Genomic DNA, 20,869 nt, shown 5'->3' on the forward strand with positions numbered 1-20,869 from the left:
GACCTAGTGAAAGTGTAAGGAGGAAAAATGTGCAAAATCGTTTTCCATGAGATTTATTGTGGGCTTCGGTTAACCCAAAGGTTCGTTGTCCTTTTGGCCCAGGAATCTGGGAATTTATGCGACTGCCACTGCCACTTCCACGGCGTTTGTCATCTCTGGGTACGCAAAGGAAATGAAATTTGCAGCTATAAAAACTACTCCCAACTATATCTTTCGATCTGCTTTAAAATCATAATTAAATTCTAGTTTTTAATTGACATTTTCTTGAATTAAGGGAACACAAAAGCAGAACACAAATATTGAAATATGATGCTCAAAAATCCACAACTGTTTCAACGCCAACTCATTCCACAACAAACTTAATTTCCCGGAAAATGTCCACAATTAAGGGGAGTGCTGGATGTAGTGGGGCGGGGTGGCTGGCTTGGCATTGGAATTAATTCACAGCCACAGCCACGGAATGAACTTTGACACCTCATGCAACAATTTTGCGGTGGACAAAAACCTTTTTGGGACTTTTACAACTTTTATGTGGAAATCTCTTTCTTTTTTTTTGTCGGGGTTCATCTCTTGCTGGCGGCATTTCACTTGGCATTTAATGAGCCCGGACCGATGTCGACAGCAACATTATTATTCCAAATAAAAGCGCATTATGCTGGATTATCAACTGACAAAAAAAAAGGAGAGGAGAGAGAGAGCAAAGCAGGAAGCCCCGCACGAAATGCGAGATTCCCCATATGGCAAAAGAAAGGTAGGAAATGCGAAAACTTAATTTCCATGTGGTATGCAATGTGCCCCTGCAGCACCGCATTCCACTGTCCTCCCACTGGACATGGGATACATGTGGGACACACAGGACGCAGGACACATGGGACAGGGGACACTTGACCAGCCAGCAGTCGTTGTCCCATGCCCCAATCTCCCTTTTCAGCCAGGGGTTTGCTTAATGAATGTGCCGAGTGTCCTGTCCAGTCCTGTCCGGAATCCTCTTCCATTCTGCTACTGGTGCTACTGTGCTGCTGTCCTCTGCCTCCGCCTCGCAATTAAATGTGAAAATGTTGAAAATAATTTGCATTACGTATGCGCCCAGTCTCCCTCCCCCGTTCAGGACTCAACCATTCCACAGGGCACTGGCCGAATCTAACGGCTTATCGCATGCAATTAAGGTAGTTCCCCGAGAAAAAGGGTTTTATTTGCTTTTTTGGGGAATTTAATTACTGCAAGGATTTAATTATGTCATCCTGCCCCCGCTCTCTCTTTGCTGGCAGGGGTAAGCTTAGTTGGAGTCCTCTCCCTGCCACACTTTGTGGCATATGTCAGCAGGGATGTTCAATGAATCGTCAAGTATTTTTCCATGCAGCAGGAGCAATTTGTGCAGGACAAAGCCTGGGGATCTGCCACAGTCAATTTACCTGCATTGTCCTGCAGGCCTCGGACCCTCCCTCCTGGTGCTTTTTTTCACACTTTGAGGATTCTTTTCACTGTGGATTTTGTTCTGTTATTTTAAATCCACGAAAAAAATAAAAGAAATCAACTCCTGGGCTGCTGCACTGCGCTGACAATGAGCGGAAATGAATTATGTTTGGAGGCTCGACACCTAGCCAGGAGCTGCTACTGGTCCAGCTCCTGCTCCTGCTCCTGCTGCTGCTGCCACTCCTGTGCATTGTGCGAGTGCATTTCGTTGCGTTGCACAGTGCCTGCCAGTTTATTGTTGCACGCAGCAGCAGACAAATAAATCAATGACAGCGCGACTTTATTGTTTCGCTCGCAGAAATATTGCCTTTATATAAAATAAAACAGCAGCCCCCCAGTCCCAGCCAGGAGCAGGTCCTGTGATCGTGAATGGCTGATAAATAATAAAATACCTATAGGCCTGTGTCCTCCTGTCCCCTGGGGTGTCCAGTGGGGCAGGGTCCATCCCTAGCTCCTCCTGCATCTCTCTTTCTATATGCGATATGTATTAAATGGCCTGCGGTCTGGGCTTTGGGCTTTGGGCTTTGGGCTCTGGTCTGGGTTCTATTGACAAATTTTGAATGATGAACGGGGCAATAAAAATGCATTAATTGTGGCTGCCAGAGCGCCGGATAACCAGAAGGAGACCCTTTAACCCGTAAACCCTTTAGAACTTTTAGCTTGAAGCTTCAATTTTAAATGCGATTATCCTTTCACTCTCAACCGAGTAAAGGAAACGGAAACAGCTGCCAGAGAGAGGGAGAGAGTCCACTTCCAGTGGGCAGGCGGGTAGGAAGTTTTCCCAAGCAAAAGCAAACTGCAGAGGGAAAACTCCAGTCGAAAATTCGAAACATAAACTCAATTTTTCGCACAACAATGCGCTCATAATTACTACAGGCAGAGCGGCAGGCTGAGAGGCAGTGGCTGTCCTTACAGGATGCAGGAAACAGAAGCTGACTGGGGGTTGAAGCAAATCAAATCAGAAACTTTAAATCTTAAGGAAACAGGACACTAGTGGTCCCCCGCCCACTGCTGCTGCCTAATACACGACGAATACACGACGGAGAACTCATTCAATCGTCAGTTCCAGCAATTACACGCATTTTGCGCAATTTAAGCCAAATGCTAACGACAGGACGAGCCGACCAGCAACCAAACCAGCAACCAGCAAGCAGCAACCGACAAGCGACAAGCGACACAACCAGCAAACGACATTCGACCTTTGCAGCTGCACCTCGCCTTTGATGAACAAAAAGTAAACCGAGTGAAGTGGCAGCATGCTGTAAATCACAAAAGTAACTTCTTGCCATACGCCTGCCATACGGATACGGATGTCATCCGTTGCAGATCGTTCGAGCGCAAAATTTAACAATGACGCACAGACGGACAGTCAGAGGGAAAGTTTGCTTTGGGTTGGACCAGAGAGAGATAATACCTAACACACCTAAAAACCCAAACAGAGATACAGATACACAGCGGGGTTAGGCAGGAAGGCAGAAGATACTTTTGGCTTTTGGCCTGCTGGGGCGCAGGCAGGCAGGCAGGCAGGCAGCAACATGTTTGGCCTCGGCATACGGGCAAGGCAGTGAGAGAGCGAGAGATTCGCATTCGCTCAAGCAGAAGCTGTCATGTCCAGCAGCAGGGATTCTCCACAGAGAGGGGTGAGGGCTAAAGGGGGTGCAAATGAAGAGCATGCATAGCTGTGGGCTTGGGGGGGTGTGTGGCAACACTTAAAAGTCACACGGGCGTGGCAAGTTAAATGAAATGCACAATTGATGTGGCCATTGTCCATCTATGCCTGTCTCTCTACCTCTCTGTCTCTCGGTGTATCTTTGCTGTGCTTAGGTCCTGCAAGTGACAGGATGTGCGTGTAGCACAGTTCCTTGCGGAGTAGGAGTTGGCTGGGACATACCTGCCTGCAAAAACACAGCCACAGGCACAGTGTCAGCCAAGTAGTGGCAACAGCTGTCGCCTTCTCCTGTGCGACGCTCCTCCAGCTCCACCTACTCCCACGGGGGGCAAAGGCTAGCATATGTGTGGCAGCAGAGTGTAAAAATTGCAATCAATAACCGTAACGATAACATTGTCAGCAGGAGCACAGCATAGCAAGATTCAACACTTGTAGAAGCGAGAACTAGAGGCAAGTAAAACGAATGCTGGCCACTCTTTGTTGCAGGGATTAAATGGCGTTGAATAAATAAATAAGTTAAAGCATAAATTATGTACAAATATACATAAATAAAGACGGAAGACACCAGAAAGCACTGTTCTATCCCGGTTTCGTATGTTTTTTGATTGGATTTAAGAGATTTTCCATTCAAACAAATTACAAGTCTTCACTTTAAAGCACCTTTGCACCCTCCTCTTACATCTATGCCCACCCATGAGCTAGTTCCCATCATATCCATCCCTAAAACATACTTCCACCACACCCAACTTCTACCCATAATCATCATACCTCCGTCCATACCCTTGCCACATCTCTACACACATATCGTAGAGTTCGTGCAACTCTTTTTGGCGTACATTTGCAATAAATTTTGCCGCCTGTTGACAAGCCGCAAAGTATCCTTTAAACTGGCTAAACCCGTCGTATCTGCCTCCCTTCCCTCTGCCGTCAGCTCCAGCCTGGCAAACGCGATTTTTATCGCAATTCAATAGAGTTTCCGTTACATTACGCTCCTCCAATGTGCTCCGCTCTCCTGGTCCTGCTTTCAGGTCCTTTGTCTAGCTGCGGAACTAACAGCGCCACATTTTGTATCCGTGCGACGTGTCAACGTGTATTGCTTCCGTTCCTCCTTCTGCTGCTACTTTCTCCTCCCTTTCTCTTCCCATTTCTATGTGTATGTTATTGCCTCTGGGTTGTGCACCTTGTGGCACGGAGACAAGAATGTTATTGAAATTTTATGTTGTCTGCGATTTCTTTTCGCTTTTCGCTGGATTTACATTTTTCTGGCAGCTGATTTATGGCCCAACGTGTGCTCCTTGGGGGTAGGATGGGCATGGGGAATGGTGGAGTGGGTCGGACCTGCTTCTCAAAGGATGCTACCATAATTAGCCAGCCACAGATAATCCTTCCAACCCATTCCACCCCGTCTCCCCACTCGCAATCAGAAATGGCAAAAGGGGTTGGCTTTTTGGAAAAACTTTGTGCCTTTTACTTTTATTTTTGTTTCAGCTTTCAGCTTGCGCGGAAATTGAATTACGGCGTTTGCTCCGCGCTGAAATGTCAATCTTTGAGGAGCACAAAGAGTGAGGAAGATAGAGGGCTGTGCCCTGCTCTAGAGTCACCTTTGAGTGAAGGACTCCGCTCATTAGGATTCCGTTTCTGGCTGCTTCGGCTTGTGTTTACCTTGAAATTAAAAATGCGAAAGGAGATTTCTTGAAGATGCCTTCGCTTGAAGGAAACATCTCAAGCAGGAGCATCCTGCAGAGGCAACTTGGAGTGAATTATTTATGGCACTTGCAGCTTTCTCGGGGCACCTCCGCAGAGAGGAGCGGCAGCAAGGGGGAAACGTAGAGAAACAGAAACAGATTACAAGATTAAATTATTGTAACAAGGGCATTACGCAACTACTTTGCATAATTTACCGCAAAAAAAAGAAGTCAAGGGGCAAAGGCAAAAAAAAACCATTCATCTTGGCAGCAGAGACAAGACCCAAGGACATCTTAAGAGTAAACAAAAATATACACAAAATAAAATAAAATGCTAGGTAGCAAGCACTAAGTCCTCTCCTCCTTCTCCTCCTTTGAGTAGGTGACAGTCGAGGAGCTTCCTGTAGGTCCCATGAGGCGTATACATAACGTTTGCAGTGTTTACAACAATTTGTCACTTTTTTTGTGTAACCTGCTGCCTGCCTGCTCCTCAAGGACCTGCTGCCAGAGAGGCAGCAGAAAGGGGGAATTGCAATCCAGACGCCACAGCCACAGGAATGCCTAATTTGCATTTTAATTTAATTTTTTCCATACCGCGAAATGTCAACAGACAGGGGACTCGACTCTCAAGACACACAGGACTGCTCAGGACTCAAGGCTCGAGTCACTTGCAGACATCTACTTCGAATCAGTACCAGACCCAGACGGCGGCTGTGGCTGTGGCTATGGCTATGGCTTCCCCCTGAAAGGCAAAGGAGTTCAGTTTTTGTTTGTCTTTCGGTCTTTTTCTTGGCGCACTTTTAATTGAGCCCCGCATATGCATGAGGCACACGAAGACACAAGGCCTTGGCGCAACTCAATTAAAGCGATTGCCGTCGCGTCACTTTGAACTTCAACCTCCACTTGAGGGTGCAAGTCCCTGCCTCAAGCCTCAAGCCTCAAGCAACAATCTGATCTGGCAAAAATCAATGCCATCGATTGTACCGCCCATAAAAACGGTGGGTAGTCTACGTATTTTGTATGCGGCATCGAGTTATGGGCATCATAAAATTGTCAAGCAATGGAAGAGAGGGAACAATTTAGAGACAAAGTTGGGAACTGGGTATAGAATTCATGCTGCAGCTGCGGTAATCCGATACATTGCGTGGCTCTGGGACTCACTGAGGGAATCATAGAGTGCAAAATCAATCAGAGAGCTCGCTGAGAGAAATTCCTTGGGCATTTTGAATGAAACAATAATTTGAATCGATAAATGCATAACTTTTCTTTAAGATTCTCGATTCTTACAACGGTTTTTGAGCTTTACACAAATTTATTCAAATTCTCAGAGAAAAATCATACGATAGTTGTGACGTGAACATGCGAATGACAAAATCGATGAGCAGAGGGGCAGGCAACCCTTTTTTGCATATATGATTGCAACTCTTAAAGATTCTAACACGTCAGCTTCCAGCTGCAATGACTGACAAAAAAGTGAAAGGAATTAATACAAATGAAATCTTTTAGCTTGTAGTCTTGCATAGATTTTTTGGATTATACATTTACAAACCTTTTAGGTAAGTTTAAAGTGGAAGAATGTTGAAAGTATATTTTCCCTCAGTGTTTGTGTCCGTCTCCCAGCGCTTCTCTCGGTTCCATTGCCCATTTGGAGTGAAGCTTGTAAATTTCACAGAGAAATTGTCAGGAGCAACCAATCGTGCAACCGTTATTACCTGTTCAGGGCTCCCTTTTGGTCTCCCTTCCCATTCTTCCGGTTTTGCTGCTGCTCCTTTTTGCTGGTGGACACCGACACGGACGTGTCGTGCCATTGCGGTTGCATTCCGTTTCCCGTCTGCGTTACGGCTCATAATTCTTTAAATTTATGAAGTGTAACCGGAGCAGAGCAGTGCAGAGTGTATCTATCTGTCTTTGTCTCGGTCTCGGTCTTTGTCTGCCTGTCGTCTGGCGGGACTCCAGCAGGTCCTTCAATGGGTTAAGCTGTGTTTAGAGAGCGGAATTCTAGTCTGTTTCTCCTCTTTTCTGTTTGAGTTCAACCTCCCATTGGGTGGTACATTCCTCCTGTATCTCTTCCCCATGTTTAGGCCCAACTTCAGTCTCATTTTCTGCTTCAACTTCCTGCCACATCTTGTGTCACGTGACGACACTCACCTAATTTGAGAGCAGGCAGCACTTAATCCAATCCACGAAGCCGGCACAATGGGGATAAATACCTTTGTGGCGGTTACACCAACCACTCCCCCGTTCCGTGTTTTGTGTAATCCGTGGCACTTGGCACGCTCCCTAACTGCCACTTCAAGCAGATTGCTGACTGCCACAGACTGTGGCACGAACTGAAGTTCTTCGTTTATTACCTGGCGAGAGGAACCCGCCTTTCCCTTCCGTTCCCTTCCTCTGTTGCTCGCTTATCTCGCTCTCTTCAGATTGTTAATGCATTAATTTGAATTCTTTATGAAAACAAGAGCAGAGGCAGGAGCAGGGGCAGGACTTGCTCCTTCTCCTGCTCCTTACGTCTGGCAGGCCTCCCGCACACAAAATATGTTTGACGGAGCAAATTTAGTGGAAAATTGTCGCATGTCATTTTGGCATGGGCTAAGACGAGGATGCAAGTGAAAATGCTACGTGACTGCCATGGCAAAGGTCCTCTAAAAAAAAAGCAAGAAAACAAGGGTCCACACACACGTAAGAAATTCCAGGGACAAATTGGCCAAACTCCTGAAGGAAGTTCTAGCCGGAAAATTTAAAAAACAAATCACACCTCCAAGGAGCAAGGACCAGCCGCAAGACAAATTTCCGGAGCCAAAGTCAAAGCCAAAAAACGAAGAAAATGCACACAAAGGGGACGCACACATGGGAGTAGTCCTGGAGTCCTGAAGTCCCGCCGGTAATGGAGTGGACTTTATTTGCGCTGCTTGTTTGTTGGCTGGACATGCCTGAATGCTCTCTCCACGCACCATACCACCTTTTGTGGCACGCTCCAGGCATGGACATGCGGCGCATTTGTCAGCCAAATGCATGGAGAGGCAGCATTCGAATTGGAATTCAAAGCAATCGAAACGAATCGAGGCAATCATTCCACGAATGTCAAATGTTTGTTGATGTTTGCTGATGTTTATTGTAGCAAACATTCCATTCCATTCCATTTTACTTCCTCTCAAATCATTTCATTTAATTACATTTCGTTTCCTTTCGCTTCGTTTTACTTTTCAGCTCCACACGAGAATTAAAATTAAAACAAAAAATATTCAAAAAAATATATTAAAATACAGAAAAAAAAAGAGATGGAATACTGGCACCAATTGGTCAACGAGCAGAGGCAGAAATTACTGCAAGAGGCGCAGCAGCCGGAGTCCAAATATGTTTCCGTTTACAGCCATGAAGATTCAGCCATTCTTCCACCTTTGGTAAGAGATGCGAAAAGCCACGCAAAATGCCAGCCCCTACTGATTAATCTTTTTATCATCCGCAGATGACACCCCAGCGACGGCGGGAAATGCAGCAACATCGTGCCACCGCCTTGGCCATCGAGGGGTACTTGAAGGTGAAGAATGAATGCAAGCCCAAGCCTTCCCCTAAACGAAAATCCGAGCCAAAAAAGGCTGAAGGTGCCCCTTTAATTGTTTTGGGACGCATCCCGCAGCAGCTGCAACGCTCAAAGACTGTGATCTACGACAATAGCCTCAACAGGATCATCAAATTCCCCACACCGACGCCAACAACCATCGCCTCCTTCCCCTTGCTGTCCGAGGAGCCACCTCTGATGGCTGTACAGCGGGCGGCGGTGAAGTTGTGTGGCCCGCTCTTTGCGGTGTCCAACAAAAGCCTCGTCGCCCGTGCCATGCCCCCCGCAAAGCCCTTGATTGCTGGCCCACGCAGAATCACGCAAAAGTTGAGTGTGGTGGAGCGAGAGGAGCAGGAGAAGGGACAGAACCTGAGGCTGGAGCACAAGCACGCGATGAACCTCATTCAAGTGGCCAAGGCCATACCGTGGGGCGTCTTCCAGATTGCTCCACTGCTGCGCTCCAACACGGATCCCATTCTACAGCGTATGCCACACTGCAGCACAGAAACGAGCCTCCAGGGAATGCCACACAGCCACACAGAGTCGGATCTTCAGCGGAAGAGCTCGAACACCGAGTGCAGCCTGAGGCTCCACCCACAGCTGTGGAAGCGGCAGAACACCGTCGTCCACAGCTGTCCCAATACCCCAAAGAAACCAATTTGTGGCGCAAACAAAAAGCAGCAAAGTGAGGCACAAGAAGAGCCAAAGGAAAAGCCCAAAGAAAGGCCAAAGGAAGCCCCGAAGAAAGAGCTCAAAAACGATTCAAAGCAGGAGAGACAAAGCCAGGAGGGAAAGGGGGCCAAGGCCAAGGGAAGATTCTCGCTTTCGCCGCGACGCCGTGCCCTGCCCCACAATGTTTCGTGCTGCGGCCACGCCTTTTCTCCCTCGCTGACCAGCGCCACGCAGCGCAGGCGCAGCTACGACCCAAAGGCCTCCCTCATGCGGGATGCGGAGCAAAAGGTCGCGGGAAAGCAGCCTTCCCCCTGTATCAGGGCCAGGGGTGGAGGACCCACTCAGCCACCTTCGAGTACGGCCAAGGCGGCATCCTCCATATTGACGATCGCACAGGAGCAGGAGGAGCAGCGCCAACGCTTCCTGGCACTCGTCTCCCAGCAGGCGGAGGAGCAGCAGCGTCTCCAATCACGTTTCGAGGCACAGCAGCAGATCCTCATCGATCAGATGCTCCACGAAGTGAGGCAACTGTCGAGCGAGGCAGCAGAATCCATCGACTAGTCCGACAATTCATACCCGTTCCTGTTTCCCTTCCTCTGTCGTGTCAGCTACCTTGCGGATTCGTCTAATAAACCCATCAGACAGCATTAGACAGCGGCATAAATTCATTTAATCCGTTGCTAATCTACCACGGATGGGACGCGGCATGGCACAGGGGTATGGGACCGCCTCCAAATATAGGCGGTGGGGCATCTCTAATTGCGCCCAACGTCTGCGCTGCTCTCTTGCCACACAAGTTGCCACAGCAGCAGCCGCCACCTGCCTTAACGTCTCACTCGCTGATGTCTCTATAGAAAGCAACGCGTCGCCCTGCCCTACCCAGCCCCAACGCTTCATGCGTTTCCCTCGTTTCACGCCCATAACTCGGCGGCCTGTTATTAAGTGTAAGAAATTAAAATTTCATAAATTGTTATGCTTTATTTAGAGTACAGAGCGGAGCGAAGCGAAGCGATCCTCCTAGCCTCGAGCGCTGCGCTGCGTGTGGCATGTGGCTGGTGGCTGATGGCTGTTGGCTGCTGGCTTTTGGCTCTTTGTGTGATTTGCTCGCTTCGGAAGCTGTTGGCGTCGGGCGATATTGAGACTTAAGTGGACACACCAGAAATTAAAAGCACTTAAGAGTCGCCAACGGAGACGGAGATTGCCTGCACCAAAGATACTGCCAGCCCCAGAAATACAGATAGAGATAGAGATACTTATGCGCGTGCTGTTCGGTCTGCTGTGGCTTATGCAGTGGAACACATTGGATGTTGGCCAATTTTCCCAGCAAATTGGCAGAGAAAGAGAGGGGGAGAGATCTTAGACGATGATTCTGTCGATCACTGACGGGCGATTTGACGCGGCATCCTTCAGCATAAAGTGACCTAAATTGACTGAAGAGAGATTAAATTGGGGAAGTGAAGGTATACTAGAGGAAGAATCTTCAGAAGCAGTCAAATTCCACTCCAAAAAGCGACTCAGAAGCTTCCCCCAAATGTCCACTAAAGTTACTCGAATCTGCCATTCAAGACGTTATGGCAAAATGTATCTCAGGGAAGACTTATTCGTATTTTGTTGTGGGTGCACACACCTCCAGTACTTAAAGAACTTTCAAGAGTGAAGCGGGAGCTGTGGATTCCTCCATTCGAGTGTCGCAAATGAAGTTTGAAAATAGTTTGTCGCGCCTAATCTCTTGTTTTTTCACTTGGCTAATCACACAAAAGTAGAAACAGCAGCAGACAAAAATGCCAAGGAATGTATCTGCGAGTATTCGCGGCATCCCTCCACGAATGGGGAAGGAATGGGTTGGGTGCCTTATTAAATGAAGTGCACATGAAACGGGCATTCGAACGGATTTCCATGACTAGAATAAACATAATCAAAGTAATAACTTCTAACCCACTCTCCCCCCCGTATTGCCTCTCTTGTCCCCTGCCCCACCAACATCCTTCATTTCGTGGAAAACATGTGAAATTAATCTTGTTTATGTTTGTGGGTGGAAAAACGAAAAGCGAGAAGAGAAGAGCAAGAAGAAAGTTTTCTTGAAAGTTTTCTTCGGTTTTCGCCGGTTGCCTCCTCTCGAAGGAAAGAGAATGGAATGGAAGCGATGGGTGGGGAAAACAACTTTTTGGAGTGAAAATAAATAAAATCGAATGATTTCACTTTTGTTTCGGGGCACGTAAATAGTTTCTGCCACTTGGCATCATGAGGGGAGAAACCCATTCGGGTGATGAAAATGCGTAAATTTAATTAAAATATTTTTGCGAGGCCTTAAAGTTAGATTTACATTTTAGGCGTTTAAAAACGCTAGCAAGTCGCGTGCTTGAAAGTCACCTCTGGAAATATAAGGCGACTAAAATTGCACAAAAAAACGGTCTTAAAATAATATTTCCTCAAAATCGCTACGAAAACGCATCAGCGTTTAAAAACGCTAGAAAACCGCACGTTCGAATATGCAAAGCGTAACTTTTAAGCGTTTAAAAACGCAGTAAAACCGCTAGCTCGCTCCTCTTAGGTGAAAGACGTTTAAAAACGCCAGAAAAACGCATATGTATGCAAATTGTGTTTAGAGGCGGGGCAGGTTTACAGAGTGGGCTCATGTTTGCCCTCATGTGGGTTTGGTGGTGTGGGTATTTAGGTGTGTAGACAACCCACCCCGCTGTATGCCCCTTGTATCGTTGTAGCCATCGTCGTGGGGGCGGCTGTGGCATAATCTGCCTATTCCTGCAACATACGAGTGCGAGACTAAGTGAAAAGTGAAGAAAAGTGAAAAGTTCTGTCAACAACAACAGCAGCAAGAAAAAACTCAAAATCACGAGCCAGCTGAAAATTTGTTTGCCGTTTAAATTCGATTTTGATCCTATTTATCCAGTAAATTGCAGCAATTGAAAGGATTTGCACAGCCAACAACCGAAGGAGCATCAGCCTCAGCAACGTCCTGGCGTTGTTTGATTTTCAAATTACCTTTTTCATGGTCCTGCAGGGAGTGGAATGATGTGAATGGAATGGAATGATGTGTGATGTGCGGCTGTAGGTTTGAGTATTTGTTAAAGCTTAACCAATGGATCTTTCCGGCTTTAACAGACATATTCATGCCCCACACTCAATTGTCTATCCCCCTGTGGGATAGGACATTCATTCCCATTCCCATGTCCCCAGCCCTGGAAGAGGCCCAAGACAGACCGAAAGATATTGAATTTCAATCGTAGCTGCAGCTGCAGGAAATCACTTCCTGGCGACAGAGTACGATGACGACGACAAGAAATGGAAATCAGCAGCCAGGGATAACAAGGAACACGGAACAAGGATATTCGGACCAAAGAATCCAATACCCAAAACGAAAGTGCGGGTCAAAGAAAATAAAACTTTATGCAAATGCCGCCACTTTGGCCGTAAAATGAAATAGTCCCCCCGGTCGCACCGAATTATACCTTGATGCCTGATGAGGTCCTGGCCAATTGTCCTGCGCCATGAATTGAAACAAAGGGACTCCCAGCCCCACCCACCATTATATAGTTTGGGAACCCTTGCAGGTGACTTTAACTTCAGCTTGGGTAAAACTTTTGGCAGCAAATGAAAATTCCTACCTACAATTTCGCTTTGGGGAATTGAAACTTTTTCCCTGCTGCTGGCCCCTGCTCCCCCTGCTCCCCCTGCTCCCCCTGCTCCCCCTGCTCCCCCTGCGCTTCTATGCGACAATGAAATGTCCAACGTTCTCCGACTTTATTCCGGAAGTTGTTACGGACACGTTGTCCGCCGTTTGGCGCCGTTCTCCGGCTCGTCGGATGCAACATTTTTGGCCACTCCGCTCGGCTCATTATTAATATTATTATTATAATGCTGCAGCAGCTCCTTCTTTTTTGGGGCATGCACCCATTTTTGGGTGCACCGGAAACGGATGCTGTTATTAATTCACATATCCGTGTTGCTGCGGCTGTCTCTGTGTGTGCGGCAGGACCTCAACCATCATCAGGTATCCCTTCACTGGCATTCCATTTGCCATTTCTTTTTCTTCTTTCGTTGCTTATATCCTAATTAAATTTCCTCACTTTATTTTGTGCCACTCTCATTTATTTTTCTATCCTCTCCTTCCCTGCTTCTGCTTCTGCTTCTGCTCCTGCTCAGTTCTCTTCCTGCTGTTGTTGTCTTAATTGTGTTTGTGCTACTCTATTTCATCCAGTCACACAGATACACACACTCGAAGCGACTCGCAGAGAACTCATTTATGCCACACAGCAGCTTTCCTATCCCATCTTCAAGGAGTCTCCGCTGCGTCTCTGAGACTCTGAGGTGGTGCCGTGGCTCTGTGTTTGCGCTAAAATAATTGAATTAATAATTGCTGCGTGTGGTTTTCATGCTTTTCCAGCTAAGAAAAACCCCCCAGCCGCATGGCAAAAGCAAAAGCAAAAGCAAAGTGCTTAAGCTCGCCGAGTCGTGTGCAACTTTTATCTTCTGGCACTCTGCTCCTTGCCACCTCCTCCTGGATGCCTTTACTTACTCACTGATTTAATAAATTAACGTTAATTAGCTGTTGTGGCCACGATGGCAGGCAGCAGGCAGCAGGCAGTAGGGCGGGGTGTGGCATGCCTCTCTTTGGGTTAGCTGAAAAGACAATAATGCCCCAGCGAAAGTTTCGCTCCGTTGGAACGTGATTTCCGCGCTTCTGACAAGATTTAGCCTCGACTTTCGATATGTGAATTATGTGGCATCCAATATAGAGTGGGGCAGAGGGCATGACGGTGTGTTATGTGCCACAACCGAACCAAACCGAACCGATAATTCATAAATGTAAATGGATTTCCTTTCATTTTCCGCACACCCGCTTAAGAGGTCTGAGGGGGATTGTGTTGGCTTATGCCATTTTAATTAGCGAAAATGAGTGGCCAAAGATCTTTCTCTCTGGGAAAATGGGATTAATTTCATGAAGCAAAAATCATGCAGGAAGCAGGCAAGAGAGCAACCAAGAGAGAGAGAGAGAGTGCCACATAAAGTGGCAGAGAGTCAACAGACACACTCTGTGTATGTGCCACACACAAAATGAATTCATTTCAATCTTTGAGTTCGAGTTGCAGTCGCAGTCGGCACAAAGAATCCAATTAAAGTCAAAAATAGAGTCCCCAGTTCCAGAGTCAAGGCCGCAGGCTGTTTCGGCAAAAAGGAATTCTCAAATGCAATTGCAGCAGAGGTCAAAGAGTTTGTTTGGGGCCAGTCAAGGAAGTGGACAAAAGTGGACAAAACTTGGGAGCTTGAGACATTCCAAACACATGGCAAAGGAGAGCCAAAGGAGCGCCATATGGCCCGAGGCTGTAGCTAAGGAGGCGTCCAGGCTGTCGAGCATTTAAATTGAAATTAACATCCTGTTGGCTTTCGCATACGAGTATGCCATGTGTGCGCTCATTATTGTGGCCAGAGCCAGTCGAAAGTCAAAGTCAAAGGCGGAAGACCGTAGACGGAAGACGGAAGACGGAAGAAAAAGAAGCCACACAAAAAAGAGAGGAAAGAAAACTTCTTGGCCAACAAGTGTTGCCCACAAAAGCAGCCAGAGGAAAGTGTCAGGCAAACATCTGACTGAGCAAACACACACACAGATACACACACAGATACACAAATACACATAAAGGAACACATACACAGGCGTAATTAAGAGGCCATTGTTATTTCGCTGACAAAAGTGAAAGATGCCGCCTGATGGATAACCCCACACGCGCGTCGCTGCCTCCTCTCGCATCTCTCTCCTTTGCTGCTGCTTTCGCTGCCTGTTGACACTTCAAAAGTGTCATAGTAGCTATGTGTGAGTGACTGTGTGTGTGTGTGTGTTTGTGTTTGTGTCCTCTTTGATGTAATCTGCCTCAAAGTTCGCCTCTCCTTCTGTTGCTCTGCCTCAATCATCGTCGTCTAACTTGACACATTATTCCCAATCTTGCAATTATTCTTACCTCAGCCTTTGACGACAGCAATTAAAAGCTACTCACACACACGTACATCCTTTAAAGGACTCACTGGCCTGGCTGTATGTGCATAAATATTTAATGTGTTTGCCTTGTTAGTGGCTGGCGGCGGAAGGAGCGCCGCGCGCTATCACTTTATTCTGCGGAAGGATTAAATGAATGCCAAACGTGTGCGATACACTCCCCTGCCTAGCCCCTGTAAGCACCCAACCACAGTTTGGTTGTTGTTTTAGGTGGCACAAAGAGCAAGTGTGGCAAGGACAGTGGCTGGGCGCATAGGCAAACAGACAGACATGTGTGTGTGTGTGGAAACCGCTACTTACACTACTTAAACTACTTACTAGTTAGCTAATCAAATTAGTTTTATTAACACGTACCGACAACAAGTAAACACACACACGCACACGTACACATGTGTGCCTACACATGTGTTAGTGCTTTACGTGTTAATTGGATGTTAAATTGTAAATGTTAAATGCCTGAGCGGGTGGGGGAGACATAGACGACGACGACACTAAAAAGCGTTGCCTACATTTCAGAGCACTGGAAAAGGATATTCAGGGTAACAGAAAGTGTAGTTTTGAAGTGTTTGAGTGCTAGGATTGAGCTTGAGAAGATTGAAAGCTTTCTTATCGAGTTTTTTGCACGCTTTACTGGTATACAATTTCTTTCGAGCGATGCATGGAATGTCTCAAGGAATCTACACTTCAAAGTAAATATGTATAAAGATCCGTGAGTTTTATAGGGGTTTCATCTCTAAATAGAATTTGTACAACCAATTTTCAGCCAAGAGCTTATAATATTCAAAGTTAACATGCAGCTTTTTCATTTCAAAACTGGCAACCCATGCCAATCCCCACCCCAACCCCTGCATAACCAACCAACATGTATGGTGTACGGTTTGTGGCATGACTCTTGTGGCAAACAAATGGCCAGTTAATTAGGGCCATCGCTGACATCAGCGTCAGAGTCCGAAACTGGAGGATGAACCCCCAAAAATTGTAGTTCCAGTTCAGAGTTCTTCAATTACACGACGCGACACGCCGAGTGACCATCACACACACACACACACACACACACACGAAAACACCATAATTAATGTTAATAAATAATAAATTTACATAGAAGAGCGGAGCGCTACCCCGCCACTGCGAGACGTAATCCGAGATTCCGGGCAGAGAGCAACCGCCGAAGCGGCATACAAATCTCCATAATTAAAGGCCTGCCCCGCATAAGGGAAAGGGGAGCAGGGGCATTGAGGCGATGCCAACACTGCGATAACACATGCAAAAGCGAAAGCGAAAACTTTTCTTCCTGCGGAAGCGTTTAATTAACTTGTTTTGTTTCCCCAACTAAAGCACTCGACCATTCGACCATTCGACCATTCGACCACTCGATTCATATGCGTAGCGCCAAGTCCTTCCAATTACCAGTAGGAATGTAGCAAAGAAGGACATGCCGAAGAAATCGAAAGTGTGCGGATCATAAATTGTGTGGCTAACCCCGAGCATTAGAATCGGAATCCGAATCAGATATGACTCAAACTTGGACAAACTTCGAGTGGCCGCAAATTGCATTAACCCCAAGTCCAGGCCTTCCCCATAAGCCGCAGGAAACTTCTGGGGGGTGGGAGAAACTTCTACTTTCTTCGCAACCAAAAAATCAACCGCAACTCAAAGAGTGTCCTTAAATGCAACAGAGTATTGCAAAGAGACAAGTATCTCGCTATCTGATGGCATTCACAGCATTTACAGCATTGTTTCCGTATGTTTCGTGTGCCTTTGGGCCAACTATTTCTGTGTGTTCTACTCCCTCATCCTTGTAATCCTTGTATTTTGGGGAATTTGGCAAGTTTTTCAATTAGGAAATTGCTCAAAGAAAAGGGTTAAGAGACCGAGTGAGAGCGAGAGCATTGGCAGCCATCAATTTTGAACGTGAAGTGTCGTGAAGCGTAAAGATAAGAAAAGCAAAAGCAAAAGCAAAAGCAAAGGCAGCAAATTAATTAGCATTTTATCCATCGTCTGGCCAATTGAGTTCTGTTTGTAAATATTTCATTAATCGGCAATTAATCGTTGAGGAATAGTCGCGTAAATGCAGGACATCAATAAGGGTTTCCCTTGATGGATGGACTCCTAGCGGGAAGGGACTTATCGTTTAAAAGCCAGAACCGCTTGAGAGAACGAGCAGCAGCTGAGCATCCTTCAAGTGGCAGCCTTAAAAGGTAAATGCAGAGAAACAATGGAGTCCCCGCTCCAAGGGGAATCGCCAAATACACTTTCCAAAACTCTTAGAACATTCCTAGCTTAGTCCCCCAAGGACCCTTCCCCCTCTTCACACCCTCCCATACAGACATTTGGCCAACTTTTAATTTGCTCACATTCTCATTTGCTCTCATTCTCATTTGCGAGAACAAAGTCACTTCACTTCGGTGCCGGGCACAACAAAAGATGCCAATTTAATCTACTCGCAGCCCCAGCCCAGCCCTTGCCGCCGCATGCCACATGGGACACTTACTCGTAAAACCACTGGACCACCGGAGAGCAGGCTGTGCCCCAAGCACCGTGCCACACACATACAGGAAATGACTTCAGTGCCGGACCAGGCCAACGGAGTGGAAGCGGGCTGTGTCCCTTTGAGTGGTCGTGTAAGATGTTGGCGCCAGCAGGTAACTTCCGTTGTAGTCAAATTGAAAATGGCAGCACAGCAGAGCAGAACCCCCCAAAGGACACCAGCTGCTGCTGCTCTACTTTCCTGTGGCCAGAGTGTAAAGTCTCCGACGATGGGTGTCCTGCAAAGTGTGACAAATTAAATTAAAGGCAAAAGTCCGACTCCGACTCCATTCGTTCCTTCAGTAATTGCTTAATGCTCCGCTCTCGTTCTCTCAATTAAAGAGCAGCGTGGAAAGAGGAGAAAGAGTTAAAGACACTTAGAAAGGGGAGTAAAAGGAGTACTACCAAAAGGAGTACAATGCGTAGCTGAAATAGGAGCTGGCATGGGTGTAAAGTGCTCTTTGCCTCCCTAACACCCTCCCACCCTGCCTTACACACGTGAGTCGTGGCGAGTGGAAGTTCTTGAACTGCAGGGCGACCAGCACTTGACTTATGACATCTCAGACATTAGACACAAACGCAGACACAAATCTTTATGAGTCGACTCGACTCTTAGGAGCTCCTGGCTGCTGGCTGCTGGCTGCTCTCCTGCCAGGACATAAGTAAGAAAAACTACAGTTTCCACTTAGCTACACACACGCGAGAGGACACGCGAGTGGACACGCTGCAAATGGCAGCTGCTCTGCGGCCAGTGAGTGGACAGTGACAAAAAACCTCCCGGCAAGATGAACACTGAGAGAAAAGTAGGCAGAAAGACTGAGATTTGGAGCCTTTTGGAGCGAAGAATGTTGTCATCTGAGAACATTTCAAAGGAAAGCTTCTGCCAATCATCTTAAATCTGTGAAAGATCTTCCCAGCGTAAAGGTCTATACCTTCCAGTCTTTATCTTTTCTCTGAGTGCACACATGTCCATTGTCCAGCAGCAGGTCCTGGCTGCTGACGCATTCTCTTCTGGTCATAAGTCAGGATTCAGGAGTGCGAAGGAGCACAGCAAAAAGGAACCTGTGCACTGACTTGAAAATCTTAAAGATAAATAAAGACTCGAGAGAGAGAGAGCGTCGGAAGGGAATGGAAAAGGAGGGCATACCGCCTGAACTTTGACCCCAAAACGGCAACCGCTAGAGGCAGAAAACACACACACACAAACACCGAAAAACCCAGAGATACAAAGAGCGGAAAGCGGAGAGCAGAGCGAAGAAAAATATGATGAGGCAGGACAACACAGAGGCCCAGCGAAGCGCCACTGATGAACGCCACTTAGGCGACAAGGTGTCCATGGTTCGTGGCAACACCCCACCCTGGGCAACATCCTAGAACTGTGGCAGTGGTCAGCGGGCAACATTTGCCGTTGACAGAGAGAGAAAAAAGAGCTTCTCGAGAAGCAGCAGCAGCTGGTGGCTGCTGGCTGCTGGCTGGATGGTGTCTGAGAATGGATGTGGAGAAGATGTGTTGTGTGGCTGCTACTTGGGGTCGTCTGGACAAACATTACCCATCGTCAAGCATCTCGCAGATGGAGAATGGAGAGAGGCGAAGAGACAGAGACCGAGACCGAGACGAAGGCTACGGCAACCGGACATGACCAAATGAAAATGTGTAAAAAGGAGGCTGCCCCGCAGCGTCGTCTCGTAGTCCGCACAATTATTACTTCAACTTTTCATTTGGGTTTTTCGCTCTCTCTCTCTCGTTGAGTCGCGTCTGGAGGTGCAGCAGGAGACTGCAGGATACTCAGCCTCCACATCCGCCTCCTTCTTCGTCTTGCTTTGGTTTGGTCCTGGGGCCAACAAGAGTTGGTAATTTCGTTTCCTGCGTCTCATTTTTCATATTTTAGAGCTGCTTCGAGTGCCATTTGGCTCTCCATTTGGCAAACTCCAACTGCGGGCGAAGCGGGAGGAGTCAGGGGGAAGCGGCGACTGTTGGCCAACAAGGTAAACAGACAATTTCTCAAGCGACTAATGCCCTGACTTATTGTTGAACGAAACGTACGCAACCCCGTGCCTGCCTCAAGTGGCAGGACGTAGGAGGAAGGGCTGCCTGCAGTCAGTTTGTTTGTGTTTGGTGTGGGGTGAGGTATGTTGCTTGTGCCAACAGACAAACCTCAAAGTACGAGTATCTTAGAGAACGGGAAGGGGCAGAACTTGACTCCCAATGAACACGGGGTCGTCTTTTTTGGGCTACTTTTGAGAATGAGATTCGAAACATAATTGGAAAAAATAGAAAAATATAAACAGCGTTGTATCTGGAAACGCTTAGCGATCCGATTTAAATCAACGATTTTTAATCATTCAGTTTGAATAATTATATAATATAAATTCATAGGGAAATGCATATGGACTTACCGAATTAACTGAGTTTATTGAGTAACTTCCACATGACAATAGCACTGCAATTAAACCATTTAAATTATTATTTACAGCTACATTTAAATAGATTTTTAGTACTTAAATATACAGATAGATGTGTTCCGAGACTGGTAAGTTGAAGAAAGAAATTATTTGGGAATTAATAAGAACATTTTTGATTACAATAAAACTGTTTTCAATATCTTTTTTGTAAATGTTGAACTCGAAATAGATGATACGCAGAAAAGTATCAAATTAACTTAATTATAAGATAACTTAAATTGTAATTTTTGTATTAAATAATAGCTAAGTAAGAGAAAATGATTCCCAAAGATCACCGACTTTTTTATAGCTTCTCTTTAAGCTTATCAGGATAAAGTTTTAAACAATTAGTAAACAAAAACGAGTCTAATCCTTAATCTTCTCCATTCTAAATCTACACTGATGATATCTGAATATAATGGCCCCATCAATGGGTTCCATTACAGACCACCGGATAGTGCCGACGGCGCGAATCGACTCTATCGAGTTCAATGTCAAATCGGCTGACCTCTGGCAAAGGGCAACAGATTGCGCATACGACCTGTTGACGGAGGAGCCGAAAAAGAACAACGCAGAAAACCGAAAACTCGAAGGAAAAACGCAGCAGCCTTTTAAACAAAAACCGCCTACAAAAACGAGCGGAGGCAGAGACGAAACGAGACAACAGAGTGGGGGAGAGCCTAAGAAAAAGTACAGAAATATAGAAGAAACAAAAATACAAATAAAAATATGTATACAAGAGCATTTGTGTGCCAAAGCGAAACGAAGGTCATATTAAATTGCTATAAAATGCCATCGATTTTATCTGCAACAAAAGATGCGAGCGACGTAGACGGA

At 46.5% G+C, this 20,869-nt stretch overlaps 1 protein-coding gene across 1 annotated transcript; it reads left to right on the forward strand.

Annotated features, from left to right (window-relative positions):
• The first annotated feature begins 8,068 nt into the window (after nt 1-8,068).
• LOC117583097 lies at nt 8,069-9,708 on the forward strand. Its single transcript, XM_034271277.1, has 2 exons — nt 8,069-8,228; nt 8,294-9,708. The coding sequence occupies exons 1-2, from the start codon at nt 8,106-8,108 to the stop codon at nt 9,617-9,619; spliced, it is 1,449 nt and encodes a 482-aa protein (XP_034127168.1). The 5' UTR covers nt 8,069-8,105; the 3' UTR covers nt 9,620-9,708.
• The last annotated feature ends 11,161 nt before the right edge of the window (nt 9,709-20,869 follow it).

Source organism: Drosophila guanche, unplaced genomic scaffold (assembly GCF_900245975.1).
Source record: "Drosophila guanche unplaced genomic scaffold, DGUA_6, whole genome shotgun sequence".
Lineage (NCBI taxonomy): Eukaryota > Metazoa > Arthropoda > Insecta > Diptera > Drosophilidae > Drosophila > Drosophila guanche.